This window comes from Morone saxatilis, unplaced genomic scaffold (genome assembly GCF_004916995.1).
Source record: "Morone saxatilis isolate NCDOM2014 unplaced genomic scaffold, NCSU_SB_2.0 Contig22, whole genome shotgun sequence".
Lineage (NCBI taxonomy): Eukaryota > Metazoa > Chordata > Actinopteri > Moronidae > Morone > Morone saxatilis.
The window spans coordinates 6,815,402-6,833,321 of NW_023339785.1; the positions used below are offsets into that span (position 1 = coordinate 6,815,402).

At 39.5% G+C, this 17,920-nt stretch overlaps 1 protein-coding gene across 1 annotated transcript in view; it reads left to right on the forward strand.

Moving 5' to 3' along the window:
- The window catches only part of si:dkey-237h12.3 (teneurin-3), a 119,903-nt gene that overhangs the window by 65,657 nt on the left and 36,326 nt on the right, over positions 1–17,920 (forward strand). The window contains exons 7-15 of the mRNA XM_035669967.1: positions 1,702–1,912; positions 3,016–3,117; positions 3,924–4,118; positions 5,241–5,441; positions 10,218–10,403; positions 13,015–13,035; positions 13,501–13,524; positions 14,571–14,717; positions 15,225–15,441. Of these exons, the coding sequence (XP_035525860.1) occupies positions 1,702–1,912; positions 3,016–3,117; positions 3,924–4,118; positions 5,241–5,441; positions 10,218–10,403; positions 13,015–13,035; positions 13,501–13,524; positions 14,571–14,717; positions 15,225–15,441 (1,304 nt within the window). The remainder of the gene's footprint in view (positions 1–1,701; positions 1,913–3,015; positions 3,118–3,923; positions 4,119–5,240; positions 5,442–10,217; positions 10,404–13,014; positions 13,036–13,500; positions 13,525–14,570; positions 14,718–15,224; positions 15,442–17,920) is intronic.

Genomic DNA, 17,920 nt, shown 5'->3' on the forward strand with positions numbered 1-17,920 from the left:
AGTATTATAATATATATTAATACTATATATAATTAATATTTATATGGCTCACTTTATATTATTATTATTTAAATTTTTTGATAAAGTTTGGTATTTTGGACTTTCCCCTATCTCCCTCTCTTTACTGTTTATTACTGGATGTTAAGAGTGGGTATGCTATGTGAGCATGGTGATTGTCACCCTCCGTGTGCAGGGTCCTCCTGTTGCAGGAAACAGAACCATTTGATGTGGAGGAACATAACATTCAGATGAAACAATAATAAGTCATTTGAAATAAAAACGATACACTGCTACATAGTGGGGATGTTTTTTTTTAATTTAAGTCAAAAATCAATGGCTTCACAGTTCATTAAAGCTCTCTGCAAACAGCCTCATCATTGGATTTAAGTCCAAGCTCTTCTAAAAACCGGCTACAGTGCCAATCTGTATGCACCACACTCCTTAGCAACCCACAGACTCTTTTCCACCCCGAGTCTTCACTATAGGCTCAGTACATCTGTGTAGCTAACAACCGCTTTAGCCAGGGGATCCGTCTGCATCTGCTGTGCTCCTCTGCAGCCTATAGCCTGTTTGGGGATTGCTGGTATGTGTTGCACTGTTTTCTGCTGCAGTGCTCTGTATCCTACAGCTTCAGTCAAAATGAGGTTCAGGTGTTGAGCAGGTGCAGTGAGAGCAGATGCTCCGCTTTACTCGTTTTACTTGGCAGGAATGACTCGTTACTCCTTGTTTACCCCGTAAATCAATGTTTGAAAAGAAAACAGAGAGAAACGGTTTTGATGCGTTCCAAATATATACAAAAGAAAAATACACCTGCGTTATATACTGTGTCACATTCATTTTTAATCATATTTTGTGTATGTACTGAGAATACTGTACATCGGTTTGGTGAAACATTCTGACCTTACCAACAAAGACCTATTGGCTTTGAATTAATTGTAGATACAACATATTTAATTCAGTTTACTTTATTATACCTAGATAATCCATTCAGTATTTATACTGTATTTCAGGGAGTCCTGGGTATTAAAAAACAAACAATAAAATAACAATAAATAAAAAAACAACCAAACATTAGTAACAATTTTCACAGTCTGTAGATCAAGTGTACCAATTATGTATTGACATTAATTAGAAGATTAATAAAATTGTGTATAGATGTCATTGAATTATTTTTTTATTTTGTTGATCCTTTTCATTTGTATTTTGTGCAGGTACGCTGGCTCTGAATATCTGAATTTTAAGCATGTGCGTCTACACAGTACATTATCAATGTTAATTTAACAGACTATAATAAACAGATTGTCAGAGTATTTTTAAGTGCACTCCCCTCAGAGTTGACAATATATTTTTGAGAAATTTCTGAGCATTTGCCCCAGAGCCATATCAGCTCTATCAGCATACAAACAACTCTCCACACAACATCTTTCAAATCCAAATAACTGTCACTGAAAAATCAACATTTATTATACTCGAATATTTGCCGTGTACACAAACCTGTTCTGGTTGTGTCTTGCATTACAACTTTGAAGAGTTCCTATCAAACTGTTAGGGAACTCACCAGAGGAGCTGCATACAAAGCATTCAGTAGAAGAAAATGCTTTTTGAGCTCTCTAGCCTCTTTACTGCATGATTTAATTAGACCAACGTTAAAAGAACAATCATCTGCATCTGTCGCAATCTGTTCTGGGTGTTGTTTTGCAGTATGACTTTGTGGAGCTATTGGACGGCAGCCGGCTCATTGCTAAAGAGCATCGGACTCTGAGTGAACCGGAGACGAGGGCCCGGCTGGATCATCCGGTCACCGTCCACCAAGCTGGATTCATCCAGTACCTGGACTCAGGGGTGTGGCACCTGGCGTTTTATAATGATGGACGGAACATGGAGGCAGTGTCATTTAACACCATTATCCAGGGTATGAGGACACACATCTGCTGCAGTGGCTGATGAGTGTGATTGGAATGATGTGTAATGACATGTTTGGAAGACTTTAATTTCCTTAAACAGCTGCGCCTGCATGAACAAACAGTTAGGTTGTTGGAAATTCTGGCTAACACACAAACAAGCTGAGCTTTTTAAACTTTGAGCCACCTAGGAGGCAGATCTAGGTTTTCATTGGAGGGTAGTGGATTATTGTGCTCAACACTATAATACGAGACCATACACAGCATTGATCCTTCCTTCCTAACAACCTCTTCAGTGTTCTGAAGACTGTGAAATTTCCTTGTGGGTTTTCGAGGTAGGAAAAACACTGAGGTTGAGTTAACGTTTTTCTTTTTCTATTTCCTTCGGGGGAGTCCCATTGATCTGGCCCAAATACAAATACAAAGATATTGATGTGTGAGGTCAAAATTGCCTGGGTCCGACACTGGCTCAATGAACATCCAATACAAGCCAGAGTAATAACAAAAAAGTTTGCCCTCTTAACGCCGATCAAAATGAGGGTCCTGGTCTTTTGGGGGTGCCCTTTATGAGCGATGGTCTGTTGAATGAACACAAGATCTGTCTGTAGGATATGTCAGATTAACTTCAACTCAGAGAGGATTTGAGCTGTAAACACTCAGGAGATTGCATGGCTTGTGTGGGCATGATCAGTCATTCAAGAGGTTGGGGGGGAGGATGAGGCGGTAGAGGAGACAGGAGAAAAGAAAAATGTGTCAAGGAAATGGAATTATTTGGTCTAATTTAAAATGCCTGTGTGGCTTTTACTTAACATGGCTTATACGGGAACAGTCGGTCTGCAGTGTACATGTTATGGAGGCTTAGACCTTAGTGAGACATGGACAAATAGCTGTAAATGTATGCCATGCCTGATACGAGTACTGCAGATAAGGGATGCTTAGAAAGGCTAGATTCATGCAGGGGGAAAAAAGATAAGTTAGTATCTTGGTTGTCTTGTAGTATTTCTTAAACTGTACAGTTGTCAAATGTTATATTGAGGAGGAATTTAAGATTTGCTCTAATATGACAATGTGATGAGTTATTAATAATTGGACTCGCTCACTGCTGTGCCCGCAGATTCTGTCACAGAGTGCACACACAACTGTTACGGGAACGGAGAGTGTGTGGCGGGATCCTGTCACTGCTTCCCAGGATTCATAGGCCCATACTGTTCCAGAGGTAATTATTAAGATCATATATTACTCTTATTCTGTCCATTCGGCACATGATTACATTTTTTTTGGTGGGGGATAACTGAGGGTCAGTTACCCCAACATATGAAGGTTAATGGAATTTTGTATATAGTGCTCAAAGCATTGAAAAAAAAAAAAGTCAGTGTTTCGCTAGATCGATAAATTGTCTGTGCTGATGTATTGGCCAATATTAGCATATTCGTCAGCCGATAAGTATTAAAAAATGTCAGTACGGAAATGCCACAAAAAAACATTATTACATAGTTTGTCGAGTCGACCACAGAACACTGACAAGTTTATTTTTTCAATCATAGAATGGGATCCATATCAATAATATACATTTATATAAAAATAAAATAAAAGAGATCAACATATTGTTCCTACGCTCTACTGGTGCTACTGCTTATTCACTTTCTAGTGGAGAGTTAAATGAGAAGTTATACACCACTCCCATGTCCCATATAAGAAATAGTCAGGCTGATTGTTGTTTTTATGCTTTAGTTTTTGGACGGATTAAACAAACAAGATATAACATGTCAATTAGTGAGCTTTAGAGGCAGATTTTGTTACCTAACTAGCTGCGGGAGTAGTATCAATCTTACTCACCAAGAAAGCAAGTAAGCGGATTTTCCTAAATGTTGAACTATTCCTTTAAAAATGGGTCATAGCTGTGGTGTTTCCAAGTTTTTTATTTTTTATTTTATTTTATTTATTAAAAATAGACGCAATTGAACATTATTTAACATTTTACAATTTTGAGATGAATTCTTTAAACCTGTTGTCGTTCTTCAGCTGCCTGTCCGGTCCTGTGCAGCGGTAATGGCCAGTACACCAGGGGGCGCTGTCAGTGCTACAGCGGGTGGAAGGGCACCGAGTGTGACGTTCCTGCCTCCCAGTGTATCGATCCTCAATGCGGCGGACACGGACTATGCGTGGCGGGTAACTGTGTGTGCAACACCGGCCACAAAGGACCCAACTGTGAACAAGGTAAATAATGGAGAAAGAAAATGAAAAAAAAGGTTCTTCCCATTGGATTGGAAGCAGCTAGATACAACACATTTCTATGTGAAACTCCGGGGGAATCGACACAGTCCATTGGTGAAACAATCGGTGTTTTCAACTCCACTGAGCGGATAATGCTTTGGATGCTGTTATTGATACCGTGTGTATAAATTAACTCCCTCTTAGTGTTTAGACCACGAGGGTACGAGCTGGAACAGATTGTGCAGCGCCCGTTGATGCAGTCACCTATTGGAATGCTCTACAGCTGAAGACAACTGTTAAAATTGATCCGTCAATGGCACCTGTCCCTCCCTTTATTGAGAAAGAGCTTTTTCTTCTTTCTTGCTGCCCCTTTCCACCTCCCCCTTCACTTCAGTGCATTTAATTTTATTGATCCCCATGCAGACCGAAGACAATTATCAGCTCAGATTTACATGTGCGGTTGACCTTAAAGGCTATTGAGTTCACTAAATGAGTATTTTGCGGTTTTCTTTGAAGTAAAGCAATATGCGAAGGAAACAGACAGGAGGAGGTAGCATTTGTAGTTCTAAGCTTGCATGTAAGGTCTTCGGTGTGATGAATTGGTTCAGGTAAATAATCAATATCAGTGTCCATGTATATATGGAAATGCACAGAGCAATCAGCTCCAAAGGAAGCACAATAATGCTGTTGCAAATTATCCCTTGTTAGTAATGGGATGATTGTGTTGGTCATAATTGCCAATTATTAACTTAGATCAGCAAGTTGATCTGCAAATTGTTAATAGTAATTGATTATATCTGTCTAGACACTAATTGTGCTCCTTTTCCTAGTGCCTATAATGGAGCATAATTATGCTGTCAGTATAGTGGAAGTACCCTATAATATACCGTAGAGGAGCTAGTTGAACATAGGGTGGAAAATTACTACCAGCCACCACTGAACACTGCAAAATATTCAGCTGTGGCTCCCTAGCCATCATCTGGCACTGGAGCACTTCCACTTACTCACAGAAAAAATGATTTTGGCTGGTAGCAGAGTCAAAGTGGTCGGGTAAATAAGTAGGTTTGATATCCTGTCTGGAAGTGGTAAACTAACATCACTGTCATCCTTGCTGTGTGTCCTCAGTGGACTGTGTGGACCCGATGTGTTCCGGTCACGGAGCCTGTCATCATGGTGAGTGCCACTGTAACCCGGGTTGGGGAGGGATCAGCTGTGAGATCCTTAAGAGCACTTGTCCAGAGCAGTGTTCTAGTCACGGCACCTTCAACACCGACTCGGGAACCTGTGTCTGCGAGGCCAACTGGACAGGGGCCGATTGCTCCATAGGTCAGAACCAATTTCACTTTCATTTCATCACTTTTGCTATTTTGTGTGGCCTTTTCATGTGACTAAGGATTATTTTCAATATACATCACCTGGTAATTTTCTAAATTCATATTTTGGTCAATAGAATGTCAGAAAATAGTGAAAATTACCCATCACACTTTCCTAAAGCCCAAGTTGACAGCTTCAAATTGCATGTTTTGTCCTAAACCCAAATACGTTGAATGTATGTCAGAGAAAAGCAGCAAATCTTCACAAATGTTGATTATCATAATAGATTTAATTGACTAATCGATTAGTCAATTCATCGTTTCAGCTTCAGTTTTCTTATGGCACATCATGTTCATACAGAAATGTGACCATCTTTGTGTCTTACTAATACCACTGAGGCTGCCCATAATTGTGTCTACACATTCACTACTTAGAGTTATAATCTGGGAGGTCTTTTATTCCATCCATCCATTCAGTTATTGATGCCGTTAGTGCAGTGTTATTTGTACTATACTAACAAATTCTTGCAAAACAGCGCAGTCGCTTCTATAATGTCTTCTTTATAGTGTTTTTTTGATAGTGTTTGCGTTTCTCTTTTGAGGCACCATATACTCTGTGTATTTATTTCAAATAAACTCAACAGACAGTGCAAACACCAGGTGTCAACAACAGCAGATGTATACACCATTATTAACAGCCTGTAGGTTGAAATAAAAGATCTCTCATACAGTGCATTATGTCCACATGTGGGTGTGTTAGTTAGACACTCAAGTGATAATTGTTCAGCTTTGGAATCCAAAAAACTGAAAATATGCATAAAACTGTGATATATACTTTAATCTTTAATATTGTTTTTAAAGAAAACACAGTTTTAGGTTATTAATCTTCTCTGTTTTTGAAATTTAGTGAACAAACGAGGAACAATTTGTTTCCCTAAATTAATATGTCACATTTTGAAATGAAACTCTGAATAAAATAGACAGTCAAATCAGTATCTTTCAGCTTTTCCCCATAGGTGCACATGAAGGAAACAAAATTATTAATTGAAAGTCTGGATTTGCTCCAAAGATGATGAATGGAAGCCTGACTGGCTGAAGTTTTTCATCTCATAAGCTATGCATGCATGTTACAGTACTGTCAGCACTGTGTTTAATGAGCGCTATGTTACATCTCTCCTATATCACCTTCAGTAAAGTTTTATTTTGGTGTGGTGGAGCGAATTATAATGCAAGAAAGCCACGATGAAAAGATTATTGTTATTAAGATGATGAGGAGTGTGTTTAAAATTTTTAATACAAACTTTTTAGTTTTGAACAATACAAACATACTGAAATACCTCAAAAATTCTTCAAGTAGGAGTAAGAAAGTAACCTGAATCCACTGCTGTTAGCAAAAATTTTCACAGGTATGAGGAAACCCTCATACTTGGAAAATGCAGTATAACAAAAGGGACTGAGGGCCATCTTCACTCTGCACTGCTGCTCCTTTTGAGTTGATGCATTTGTTTTCACTACAGTATGAGGGTCTGTGATTTTGCTTAAATCGAGTCACAGGAAATTATATTCATTATTAAGCCTTGTGCAACAATTGTTAGATGTTTTGAATTGCTTGCAGTTCAATAGTTTGAGCCTAAATGAACGAATCATAGAAATGCAACTGCTTCATTATGTTTAGGAGTGTGGGTGTGATCACAACCTTAAAGTTTGGTAATCAACACTTGTGGCACGTGTTGGTTTGAAATAGACCATATGCTAACAACAAAGCTTTGGCTCCACACATTACTCTCGTGCGACCAAGCATATGTTCTTTTTATAAACTGAACACAAATGTGCGGTTTTTATGAAATACGCTCCTAGATTTGTTCAGAACCGTATCCAAAAATGCCCGTATGTTTTATAGCAGCTTCGGGTTTTATAGGGGAGAGGAGAGAATCGTGTACTCCCATCTGCTCGCCAGCACAGCTTCTTCATTTGTTACCAGCTTTGTATTCAGAGGGTTTGCCTTTCAACACAGGTAGGTGACATGTTAGTTCAAAGGCTGGCCCCTCCCATCTGTTATCTGTGCATGAGGTTCAGGTGATTTATGCGCCGTTTCCCCCCTCAGAATATACTCATTCTGTGTGAGAACTCAGAGAGAAACACAATGGCCATACTGAGTCGAACAATTAAAAGCAGAAGTTGCAGTTTGTTTCTGTCAGTGTAAAAGGCTGTTGGTTGTATTTCTCTTGGCTGAAATTCAATTGAAAATTAAATCTTAAGGAGGCTGGATGGTGTGTTTGAGATGATAGATGGGTTCGCAGACCTTTTGAAGCAGCATGCAGCGGCTTTGGTAGGTGCTCAAGAAAAGATTGTTTTGGGGTTTTTTTTGTTTTTTTTTTACTTTTGTGTCTCACTTTATTTTCTTTTTTAAAGAGAGGTAATTTGTTATTCCGTTGTTTTCAAAATTCCAGACACAGTCCTTTCACTCAGCAAGATATCTGAGGAATGTCAATAATGGAACTGACGGGGCTACTGCCTCGGCGTGGTCTAGAAGTAGGGGAGTGTACCCACCTGGGTGGGTGGAGGATTCCTTCTTAATTAATGCTGCGATTCTTCTTCAATTAAATAAACTTTAATTAACAAGCGAGCAGCACGGATCGACCGCCCACAACCCCTATCCAGCTCGAGTCAGGGGCATGTTAAAGGCAGATAAACACTTTTGCGCTAATGAAAAATTGATTGCATAGATTCTATGGGAAGGAGGTATCCCTTTGGAATCGAATGACTCCTCTCCAGAGGCATGCTTAATATTCTACAGTGTCGGCTCGACTTAATCAGAACCATCCAAGGTCTCTCAATCGAAGAAAAACTCTATTCAGAGAGCTGGAAACAGGCAGCTAAAAGAGCCTCAGTAAAGGGGGGTGTGGGTAAAGCAGAGGGGGTAGATTGACTTTTTTTAAAAATACATGAACAAAATGAGTAGATATTTAATCCTGACTTGTTACATTTTGGATGGCAGAATGATGTCTCTTGGCTAATGTGCGTTCCCTGCAACCTACACCAAGTTTTTTAAAAAGTCACAAACTTTTTGATTATGGGGCTATATAAATTTCCTGGAGCATCTAGTCACTTAAAATTTGAGGACATACTTGAGCTACTTTCCTCTAGCATACTTGACGGCTATTGTCACAGCGGAAAGCTTTATGGCTCTTCTGTTCAAAAGCTTTGATCGAAGCTCTTGGTTCCAGTAAATGAACATTTCTTATTCTCTTCACAGGAGCAGCCGCAGCTTGTTGAGCATTAGCTTTAGCCTGGTACAGACTGAGTTACTTACCACCCATGGATTCAATCTTTTGAATTTTTACTTTTGTGAAGATAACACGGATTCATAACAGCTGCTCTGCCGTTTCCGTTGCTCCGTACTTGTAGAAAACATGTTGATCTAACGTTTCTGAGTCCAGACATAAGAACCTGCTTAAATCCATAACCCCTTGTCTCAGTCTGCCAAAACTCCATGCAAATGAGTATCCAGAATATAGAACGCTTGAAAAGTGGTTGTTTTGGAGGTTTTCAGATGCACAAAGTAACTGCTGTGCTTTACTGTTCTTGTGTGATGACTTGTCGGGTGATGATGGTTTTGTAATATTTCATTTCATTCTGCACTCATTGAGAAATAAAACGGCCTGTGAAATGGAGTCTTTGATAAAGACGAGTTAATGTAGCTGCAGGAACAAAAAAGACAATAATAACCTGTGTTGCTCTTGCATGGGGGAGGGAAAAAAGTATTTTCTATTATTCCTCTGTAATTATTCAGAGGAATGTGTATATATTGTGTGTCATTTCAGATGCAAAAAAGTGGTTGTTACACTGATTGGACTCGTTTGTTGATAAGCTAATTAAAGTCCTCCAGATTTTGTTGCCGAGTAAATTTTACATAAAATGGGATATCGTCCATCTGCCATCATAAGGACACATAACAATGCACAGTGCGTTCCTCTTTGATGCTCCGTTTAAAATTTTATCTCTTCAGTGTGCCTTCTAACATGCACTCATTACGTTTGAACTGGTTTTAATGCAATGCTGACAGTACTGTGTTGCTGTGCTGTATTGTAAAGAAGATGGTTTACAGATTAAATGTCAAGCACTGAGAATTTAAGGGACTTTATTATCGCCTGAACCCATAAAAGTAATAATACTATATATCAAGATTAATATCATACTTTTTAGAGAAAGATTTATCCCCTTTTTTTACGCTCTCTCAACTATTCATTGTGTATTCTGGCAAAATGGCAGCCATATAAAATTTGATTGGGGATTCTGTTTCAATGCCCTGACATATGATGTGTGAACCATGTGTTTTACACACATTTAAAAAGAATTGTGTACATGACAAGTATTTGGGAATCCATAAAGCATGAGAAAGCAGTAAAGTCCAAATATTTTCACGTATAAAATTATGCTTCTTAAAATTTTCTTTTATAGATGCCAGCAATTTTGAGCCTTTAGATGGAATATTATCAGACATTGCAGTGTTATTTAGTTTTTATTTTTAAACGTGCCTTTACAAATTCAGGATTTTCTATGACACATTTTTCAGTAATAGTGTTGAAAACATTCCTTGTTTACAGTTAAACCTATTGGCCCACTTTAACCGATGGAGCCACGTGTCTCAGTAGACATCAGAGCATTTTCCAGCAGTGGCAGATGCATCCACACAGAATACAAAAATACAACAGTACAGAAGGAAAAAAGGGCCTTTTTCACAGACCAGAAGCTACAATGTCTCCCATCGTTTTTTCTTTTACGACAGAGGTGTGCGTGGTGGACTGTGGTCCCCACGGCTCGTGCATCAGTGGTGTGTGTCAGTGCGAGGAAGGCTGGACAGGACCAGAGTGTGAGCAGAGGGACTGTCACCCACGCTGCATCGACCACGGAGTCTGCCGAGAGGGCAAGTGTGACTGCCACCAGGGCTGGACGGGTGAACACTGCACCATCGGTGAGCCACGGTGACACATACTGTACTGTACACCTACACACACTTGACAGAAGGGCACAAACTACAGAGGAAATTCATTTATGGATGGGCTTAAAAGGGCAACTTTGGAGTGTGAATGTCAGTGTTTTTTTAGAGCGGTTTCAAGCAGATCATTACACACGTCTGTTGCTGCCTACCTACTCCAAACAAGCGCCTTTGCATGGCACGCTAGTGATGAGTACTTTTTGGTGATATTTTCAGTGTTAGTAGTTGTAGTGTGTAGACATACTGCTTTCTTGCAGAGATCACTGAATCAAACATTGTGACAAAGATCTTCATCATTGTATTTTTCTATTTTTCTGAAAGCTACAGTCATTGGTGGAAAGTAACTGAAAGTAACTTTACTCAAGTAAAGTACTTAAGCAAAATTTTGAAGTACTTGTACTCAGTATTTCCATTTTGTGTTACTAAATACTCCTTCTTCACCAGATTTCAAGGGGGAATACTTTTTACTCTGCAGATTAATAATGTACATCCAAATCATGTGATCACCTTTTAAAATATGTGCATTTTTATATATTAAATGACCTCCACCTCGACCAGAGGCACAACACCTCGACCACTTTTAATTTTTACATTTTATATATATATATATGGTAATAGTGAAGTAACGTTTTTATTACAGGACTTTTACTTGTTTTTGAGTATAGTTTATGTTGTGGCATTGCTACTTTTACTGAAGTACTAGCAATGGTGACGATTACTTAACATATTAACAGTTCAGTTTTATCATTTTGTTGCTGTTTAGTTGCTGCTTGTGGAAGCATTGTGTGTTGTGTGCTGTGGCAAAAATAGAGTTTGCGTAAATAAAGTATCAGTTAAGCCAAAATTAATAGTGGCAATAGAGAGAATCTAAACCAAAAATGCATTTAAATCAAAACGTTGCAAAATTTACCTTAAATTAAATTGTTAAAATGCACTAAAAAGAAATGAGAAAACCTGATATATCCATGGTTGTGGCCAGCTATCATTTACTTTCCCTCTCTATTTTCAGAATCTCTTTCTTTTTGCAACACCGCACATCAACTTTGTAATTTTTCCATCATCCATTTAGATATTCCACCTTTTCGACTGCTGAAGTGATGCTCCTATATTAGCGAGTCAAGGGCAGGTATTTAGGGAGCCGAAAAGCCACGGGTAGGCCTCTTTGGAATATCATTTTTCTGAAATGGCAGTGCTTCACCTGGCATTAATGAGGATAATGAGTTCTGAGATGTCACTTCCTATTGACCTTTAACTCAAACTTCCTCGACATCTTACCCCCTGTCAAAGGTCCTGTAGTTAAACCCTGACACGCCGCGTCAAACAGAATTCCCCCAAGTGTCATCTCCAACCTCTCAATGACGACACATTCCCCCGTGAAACAAAGATCTGGCACTCCAAAACTATTGAACCCTAATTATGTATTTACAAGTTCCCAATCCCAGGTCCACCGTGCGGCTCCATCTCAGGGGGGGGGGAGGAGATTGCAGAGAGGGAGTTATTGGAGGGGTCACATTCCTGATCTTATTAATCTTTTCCTCCTCAGGGCAGGCTGTGCACCATCCATTTTCTCATTCTTTTTTTCCTGTGTAAGACTCCCGTCAGGAAAGTAACTCCTTGCTTTGGATGCAGCAGGGATGAATAGGCAGTGCGTTACCTTTTCTCAGAGAACCGGGAGCTTATTTTGTCTTTCAAACCCTGAATGACTGCCATTTGCACAAAGCGCCTTTTAATCACATTACATGGCCAGAGCTTGAATAGAGAACTTCCTCGGCCATTCTTTTGTCGCAAGCATCTAGATCCTGTTTTATATGCAAGGCTTAACCCATTGTTACTGCTTTCTCAGCAATGCAGTTTACCACTAAGGTGTTTTTGATTCGCCTTAGTGTACTGCGGGTTCATTGCCGTGCAGTTGTTGAAATCACTGAAGTGGAGATGACAGCAAAATTGAAAGAAAAAAAAAAAAAGGAGTTGAGTATGCTGCTTCACGGTGCGTTCATATTAGGCTGAGGGTGAGGCTACATACCTCCTGACAAGCAGACAGTGAAATGTTTTGAAGCAGATGAAACTGGCTCATATAGTCCGAAAACAAAGAGTATTATAACACTGCGATATCACGAGAAACAGTGCGTTCGCTTGTGTTAGCCTGTCTTGCTTTAGCAAAGCAAAGCAGAAGGAGAGTTTTAACAGTGAATATTTTACTGAGCTTAAGATGCTGAATTCATTTATGCTGCTTCCTATGGACAGGATTCTAATCATCTAACAGAAAATGTGCTGATTTTGACCACGGAAGCATCTATAATTCTGATTAATCACTTGCTGCTTTAATTAACATCTACACTCTAAGTTTGTCAAATACTGGATTTTTCCACTAACTGTAGATAAACTCTGAGTCTACTCCTGTAAATCTGCAGCTTCTGTCTCTTTCTCTCTCTCTCTTTCTCTCAAACCAATTTTCTACTTGTTTGTTCTCTCCACATTTCTTTGCCTAACTCCTACTTATGTCCATTCTCTTTTCTATTTTATGTCTGTATGCCTGTCTGCCTACCTATCTGTCTCTCTCCAACTCCCTCTTGGCTTACATGTATAGCCTTGGATTCCAGAGTATCAGGTAAAAAAATCACACTTTTCACTTTGCTTGAGAATTACACTCTTCGTACAAAAGATGTTTTTTTTATTTTGCTTAAAAAATGTGAACTCTGTTAACAAAAAGTGAATAAAAAATGGGTGAGCTCGCAGCTTTCCAGTCATTTCCTGTCACTCTTGCTTAGCTATTCAGCTCAATCACACAATGACTGTGATTTACTTACCCAGTCGAGAGATTGAAATTAGAGCAGGAGCTAAAACGTGGCGAAGACAACGGTAATCTTGGGGAAAAAATATCTGCAGAGCTTCTTTTCCAAATATTTAAGCCAAGTTGGCAGGTACATCAGCTTCATGCCAGCAACCGTTTCCACTTTTTGTGCTCCCTGTAAGTTACAATAAGTAAATGTGTTTGTCAGTCTTAGCTCTCTGCCACCACAGAGATAAGTAATTTTCTTTTCCAAATGTTTCCCTTTCCTCGGTTGTGTAATAGGAGCAGTCAAGATAGGATATAAAGGTAAATTGAACCACTACCCCCCAAGGGAGATTGTCATGAACAATCCCTCCCTGCTCTCTGTCTTTCCTAGCACGGCGTATATACACCTGTTCTATGTCCAAGTCGATCATAATGTTTCTGCTGTGATCCTGCCTCCCCCCCCGATATGTCCCCTCATCTCCTGTCCGTCTTAACCAGTCTCACACAGACTCCACGGTCTCCCCACCCCTCCCTGTCTTAATTCCCTGTGTCTGCCAGATTAAACGCCCCAAAACTGGTGTGGTTTAGTCATGTTTCGGCTCCCTGTCTTCACCCTCCACTAGAAGGAATGCGATCTGGCAGCAAATGCTCTGTTTTCTGTATATGTGGAGATTCTAGATCCTCCCCCCTTCTTCCCACACTTCTTTTCCTATTTACATATATACTTCCCTTTCCCTTTGATGTTGGTGTTACTTCACATGAGTGTTTCTAACATCTGCAATAGGCCAGTCCTACAATAATTATTTTCAGGCGACGGGAATGAACTTTCCAAGACAGCCAGTGATTTCTAGCCTCTAAAAATGGGATTTGTGCAACTTTGAACTCAAAAAGAATCCTTTAAATCTTGTTTTTAAAAAATAATTGTGAATTTGGCACCAAGGAAGCCCTTGAACGTATAAAGAATCATTTAAACTTTGATTTAAATGCAAACAAAAACTCCAATTTGCCACAAGGATTTGACTCCCATTGGCCTTTCAGCAGTAAGTAAACAGCTCAGCAGATTTCCTTCCTCTTTTGTCCCATACATTTCACTCCTCAGCTGTACATGCTCCTGAAACTCATGTGAAACGACAGTAACTCCTCACACCCTCCTCCCCCACATCCCCCAGTCCTGTCAGAGGTGTATCGTACTGTATGTTCACTCAATACTGTCTTCTATCATTTTTTGTCCCTCCTCTGCCCCTGTCCACTCTAAATGCCTCCTTTTTGCTCTTGCCTTCTCCCCCCTCCTTTTCCTCCCCCTTCTACTCCTGATTTTCTTGTTCTGACTTGCTCGGCTGTTTGACACTTACATGATGTGTTGACAGACGGCTGCCCCGGGCTGTGCAACAACAACGGGAGGTGCGTCCTCGATCAGAACGTCTGGCACTGCATCTGCCAGTCAGGATGGAGAGGCCTGGGATGCGATGTAGCGACCGAAACACTCTGCTCAGATGGCAAGGATAACGAGGGAGGTAGGAAGAAGTAAAAGCCTCGTACAAATAGTCTTTTAGCTTCAGAAAGGCTTGTGTGTCTCTTATTGGCTTTGATGTGGCTCCTCTGTGACAGTGCAAACAAACAAAACAAATCAATCATACATAAAACATCACTGGAAAGAATATGCAAATGTTGCAGCAGAGCAGATTGTTAAACAGCATGCTTTAAAATATACAGTAGATCAATTATGAAGAGTAGTTGAGACTATATATTAATACTCCGGAGCTCATAAATTGCTTCTTAGCCTGATTAACGAGTCTAGAACATTTGAGGATCATATTAGGTGACATACTTAAAAATAGTTCACACCATCATGTCAGCTCGGGATCTCGGCTATCACTTTAATGAACTTAAGTTGACGTTAGAAGTCATGTCTGTGCACTAGAGCTCAACACCATAACGGAAACGCTCACACTTTTCCTAATGCGTCCAGGGTCAACAAAACTTCTCCCTCCCTGTCTCAACTGTCCCCTCCTGCTTTCCAGATGGGCTCGTCGACTGCATGGACCCAGACTGCTGCACTCAAATCTCCTGCCAGGGTCAGCCCTACTGTCGCGGCTCGCCCGACCCCGCCGCCGTCGCCGGCCAGGGTCAGAGTTCGGCCGCCCAGCCCACATCCAAGGGCTTTTACGACCGTGTTAGTTTTTTGATTGGTCCCAGCGGCAGTCACGTGATACCCTGGGACAACCCGTTCAACAGCAGGTAAGCAGCTTAATGAATTACTGACAGGTCTTTCATTATTTAGATCACGTTTGCTGTTTGCTGTCTCATTACTGGTTGAAAGAGACACCTGTGTTTGTGCAGCCACTCCGAAACGTCAAAGAATCCCATATCTATTTGTCTTTGCAGGCACAGTGACAAGTGTGTTTACAGTGGCGTCGCTGCCACAAGCGTTTTATTTCTTTTATCAGTCAAGATGAAGTAGCTTCAGAGTGAGCTTGTTCTTTGCTAAAAACAGCCTTTATGACTGAAAACATAAGGATTAGGTTTCTTAACACTAAGATAATGTGTGATCTTGTGGAAACTGGAAAGGACAGCAAACATTTCACTGAAGAGTCTATTTTCACAGCACATTAATGTATATCTTTTATCAAAAACCTAAATTTGATCGTCAGCAGGCCGCCCATCACACAGTGTATTTAAATATCTAAGACTGGCACACTTACAGTAAAAAGAGTTCTCTTTGATTCCCATCACAGAGAGTCTGCAAGAGCCAGCTAATTAATGGTATTCTGCACTTTAACATCAAACAAGAGTAAATGTATTTTTGTTTTGTACGTTATTACTGGGTGCACAATTTAGACAAATTATACCTATTGTTGGTTTTATATAATATACATTTTAGTACATTTTTCACTTAGATGGCAGTTTCAATTGTTTTCATTAGTCTAACAATTCATACAGTTGCCGTTTTCTGTTTTGTTGGATGGTAGAGGAGTGTAAAGTGTTTTAGTAGTGTTACTTTTTAGCCATGCGAGTGGCAGATGGTTTTGTGGATGGCAATGTCTATCTGTTGGTCGGTCCAGACTAAAATATCTAACAACTATTGGATGGATAGCCTTGAAAGGTTGTGTTTTTTAGTGAAATATGCTGACAACTTTTTTATGGAATGCCATGAAATGTGCTACAAACATTCATGTTCCCTTCATGATGAATTTTTATAACTTTGGTGGACCTTTAACTTCAATCTTGCTCCATCATCAGGTTTCAATTTGTCGCACTATCGTGCCTAAGTACAGTCCCACAGTGCTGCCAGCATGGCTGTAGACTCTTGGTCTCACTTTTGTCATCTTATTTCCCTTTGCACATTTCACTAGATACACTAACCACAGTAGCTACCTACAGAGCAGACAGGGCACATATTGGTGCCCAATATATATCAACATGCCACAACCTGAGGCATAGTGAACATACACACACACACACACACACACACACACACACACAGAGACACAAATATATGCTTACATTCATTTCTAAAATACGTTGAGGTGTTTATATAGTATATAGTGTATTTTTTGACATTTGTTTTTTCTTTTAAGTCATTTTTTAATTATCTGTAAATATATATCTTTATTTATATATTTATAACAGCACAATCACAATTATTCTGTTTATGTTCATACTTCCTTTGTCAATGCAAAGGTCTTTTTTTCCATGCCAACAAAGCCCCCTTTGAATTTGAATGTCTTTCAAAGACGTTTTGATTTTGATGGACATGCATGAAATCTGTGACCTTCTAGAGCTGGGTTCTTTTTGTGTTCACCATGAAACGTGACTACACATTTCCTTCAGCTTCTTTCAAGAATAAAAGTTTTAAGGTGCTTATGGCGATATTAATGAAAAAAGTTTTTATATAAAGGAAGAGCATACCTTCCCCAGTGAATAGACTACAGGGCTGCATCAGTGTGCAAACTAACTGACAGTTATATTTTTCACCAAAAAAACCTCAGTGCACTTCCACATCTGTTCAGAATCACGAGTAGTTTGTTTTGTGACTGATGGAGAGGAAAATGATTGCCAACTGTGTGCAGAAGGCTTTGGGAATATTTCCTGCAATAGTTTAAAGTAATCCTTATGTAAATAGCATGCTTTACTGAAAATATAGAATGAGGCAAACCCGCCACCCCCCCTCAGCCGAGTTCTCCGTAATCCTCATCCTCATTGTCTTCAGCTTACTGTCGATTTCATGTCTGGCAGTGGCATTAGCTCTCTTGCTCAAAATACTCATTTGCCTTTTTATCTCCTTGTTGAAGTTAGTTTTATAGTCAGAAACATCACGCTGCATTTTAGAGGCTCTGCAAACATGCATACCACTAAATTTGGTGAAAATTAATTACCTTTTTTTCTGTATCTTGTCCGTACAAACACTGCATAAATGAAATAAAGTTTTGAAAGAGTCCAATAATGAATTAGAATTTAGTAGTAGCAAAGTTTGTTTGGAGACCCATATTTTTCAAACATTCATTTGAGGTTATAGGGTGAATAATTTATTGACAGCCTTTGCAGAGTATATACATTATAAAAAAAGCACTGGAACAATGCCAGAACAGCATCAAGACTTCCAACAGCAGCGGTGACTGTTGTGCTTAGTCGTTGAGTGTCTGATGTCTTAACGGTACAGAGATGGGAAACAGTTAGAGGTCACTTCTCTCCTATTTTTTTTATTATTATTGTAAAC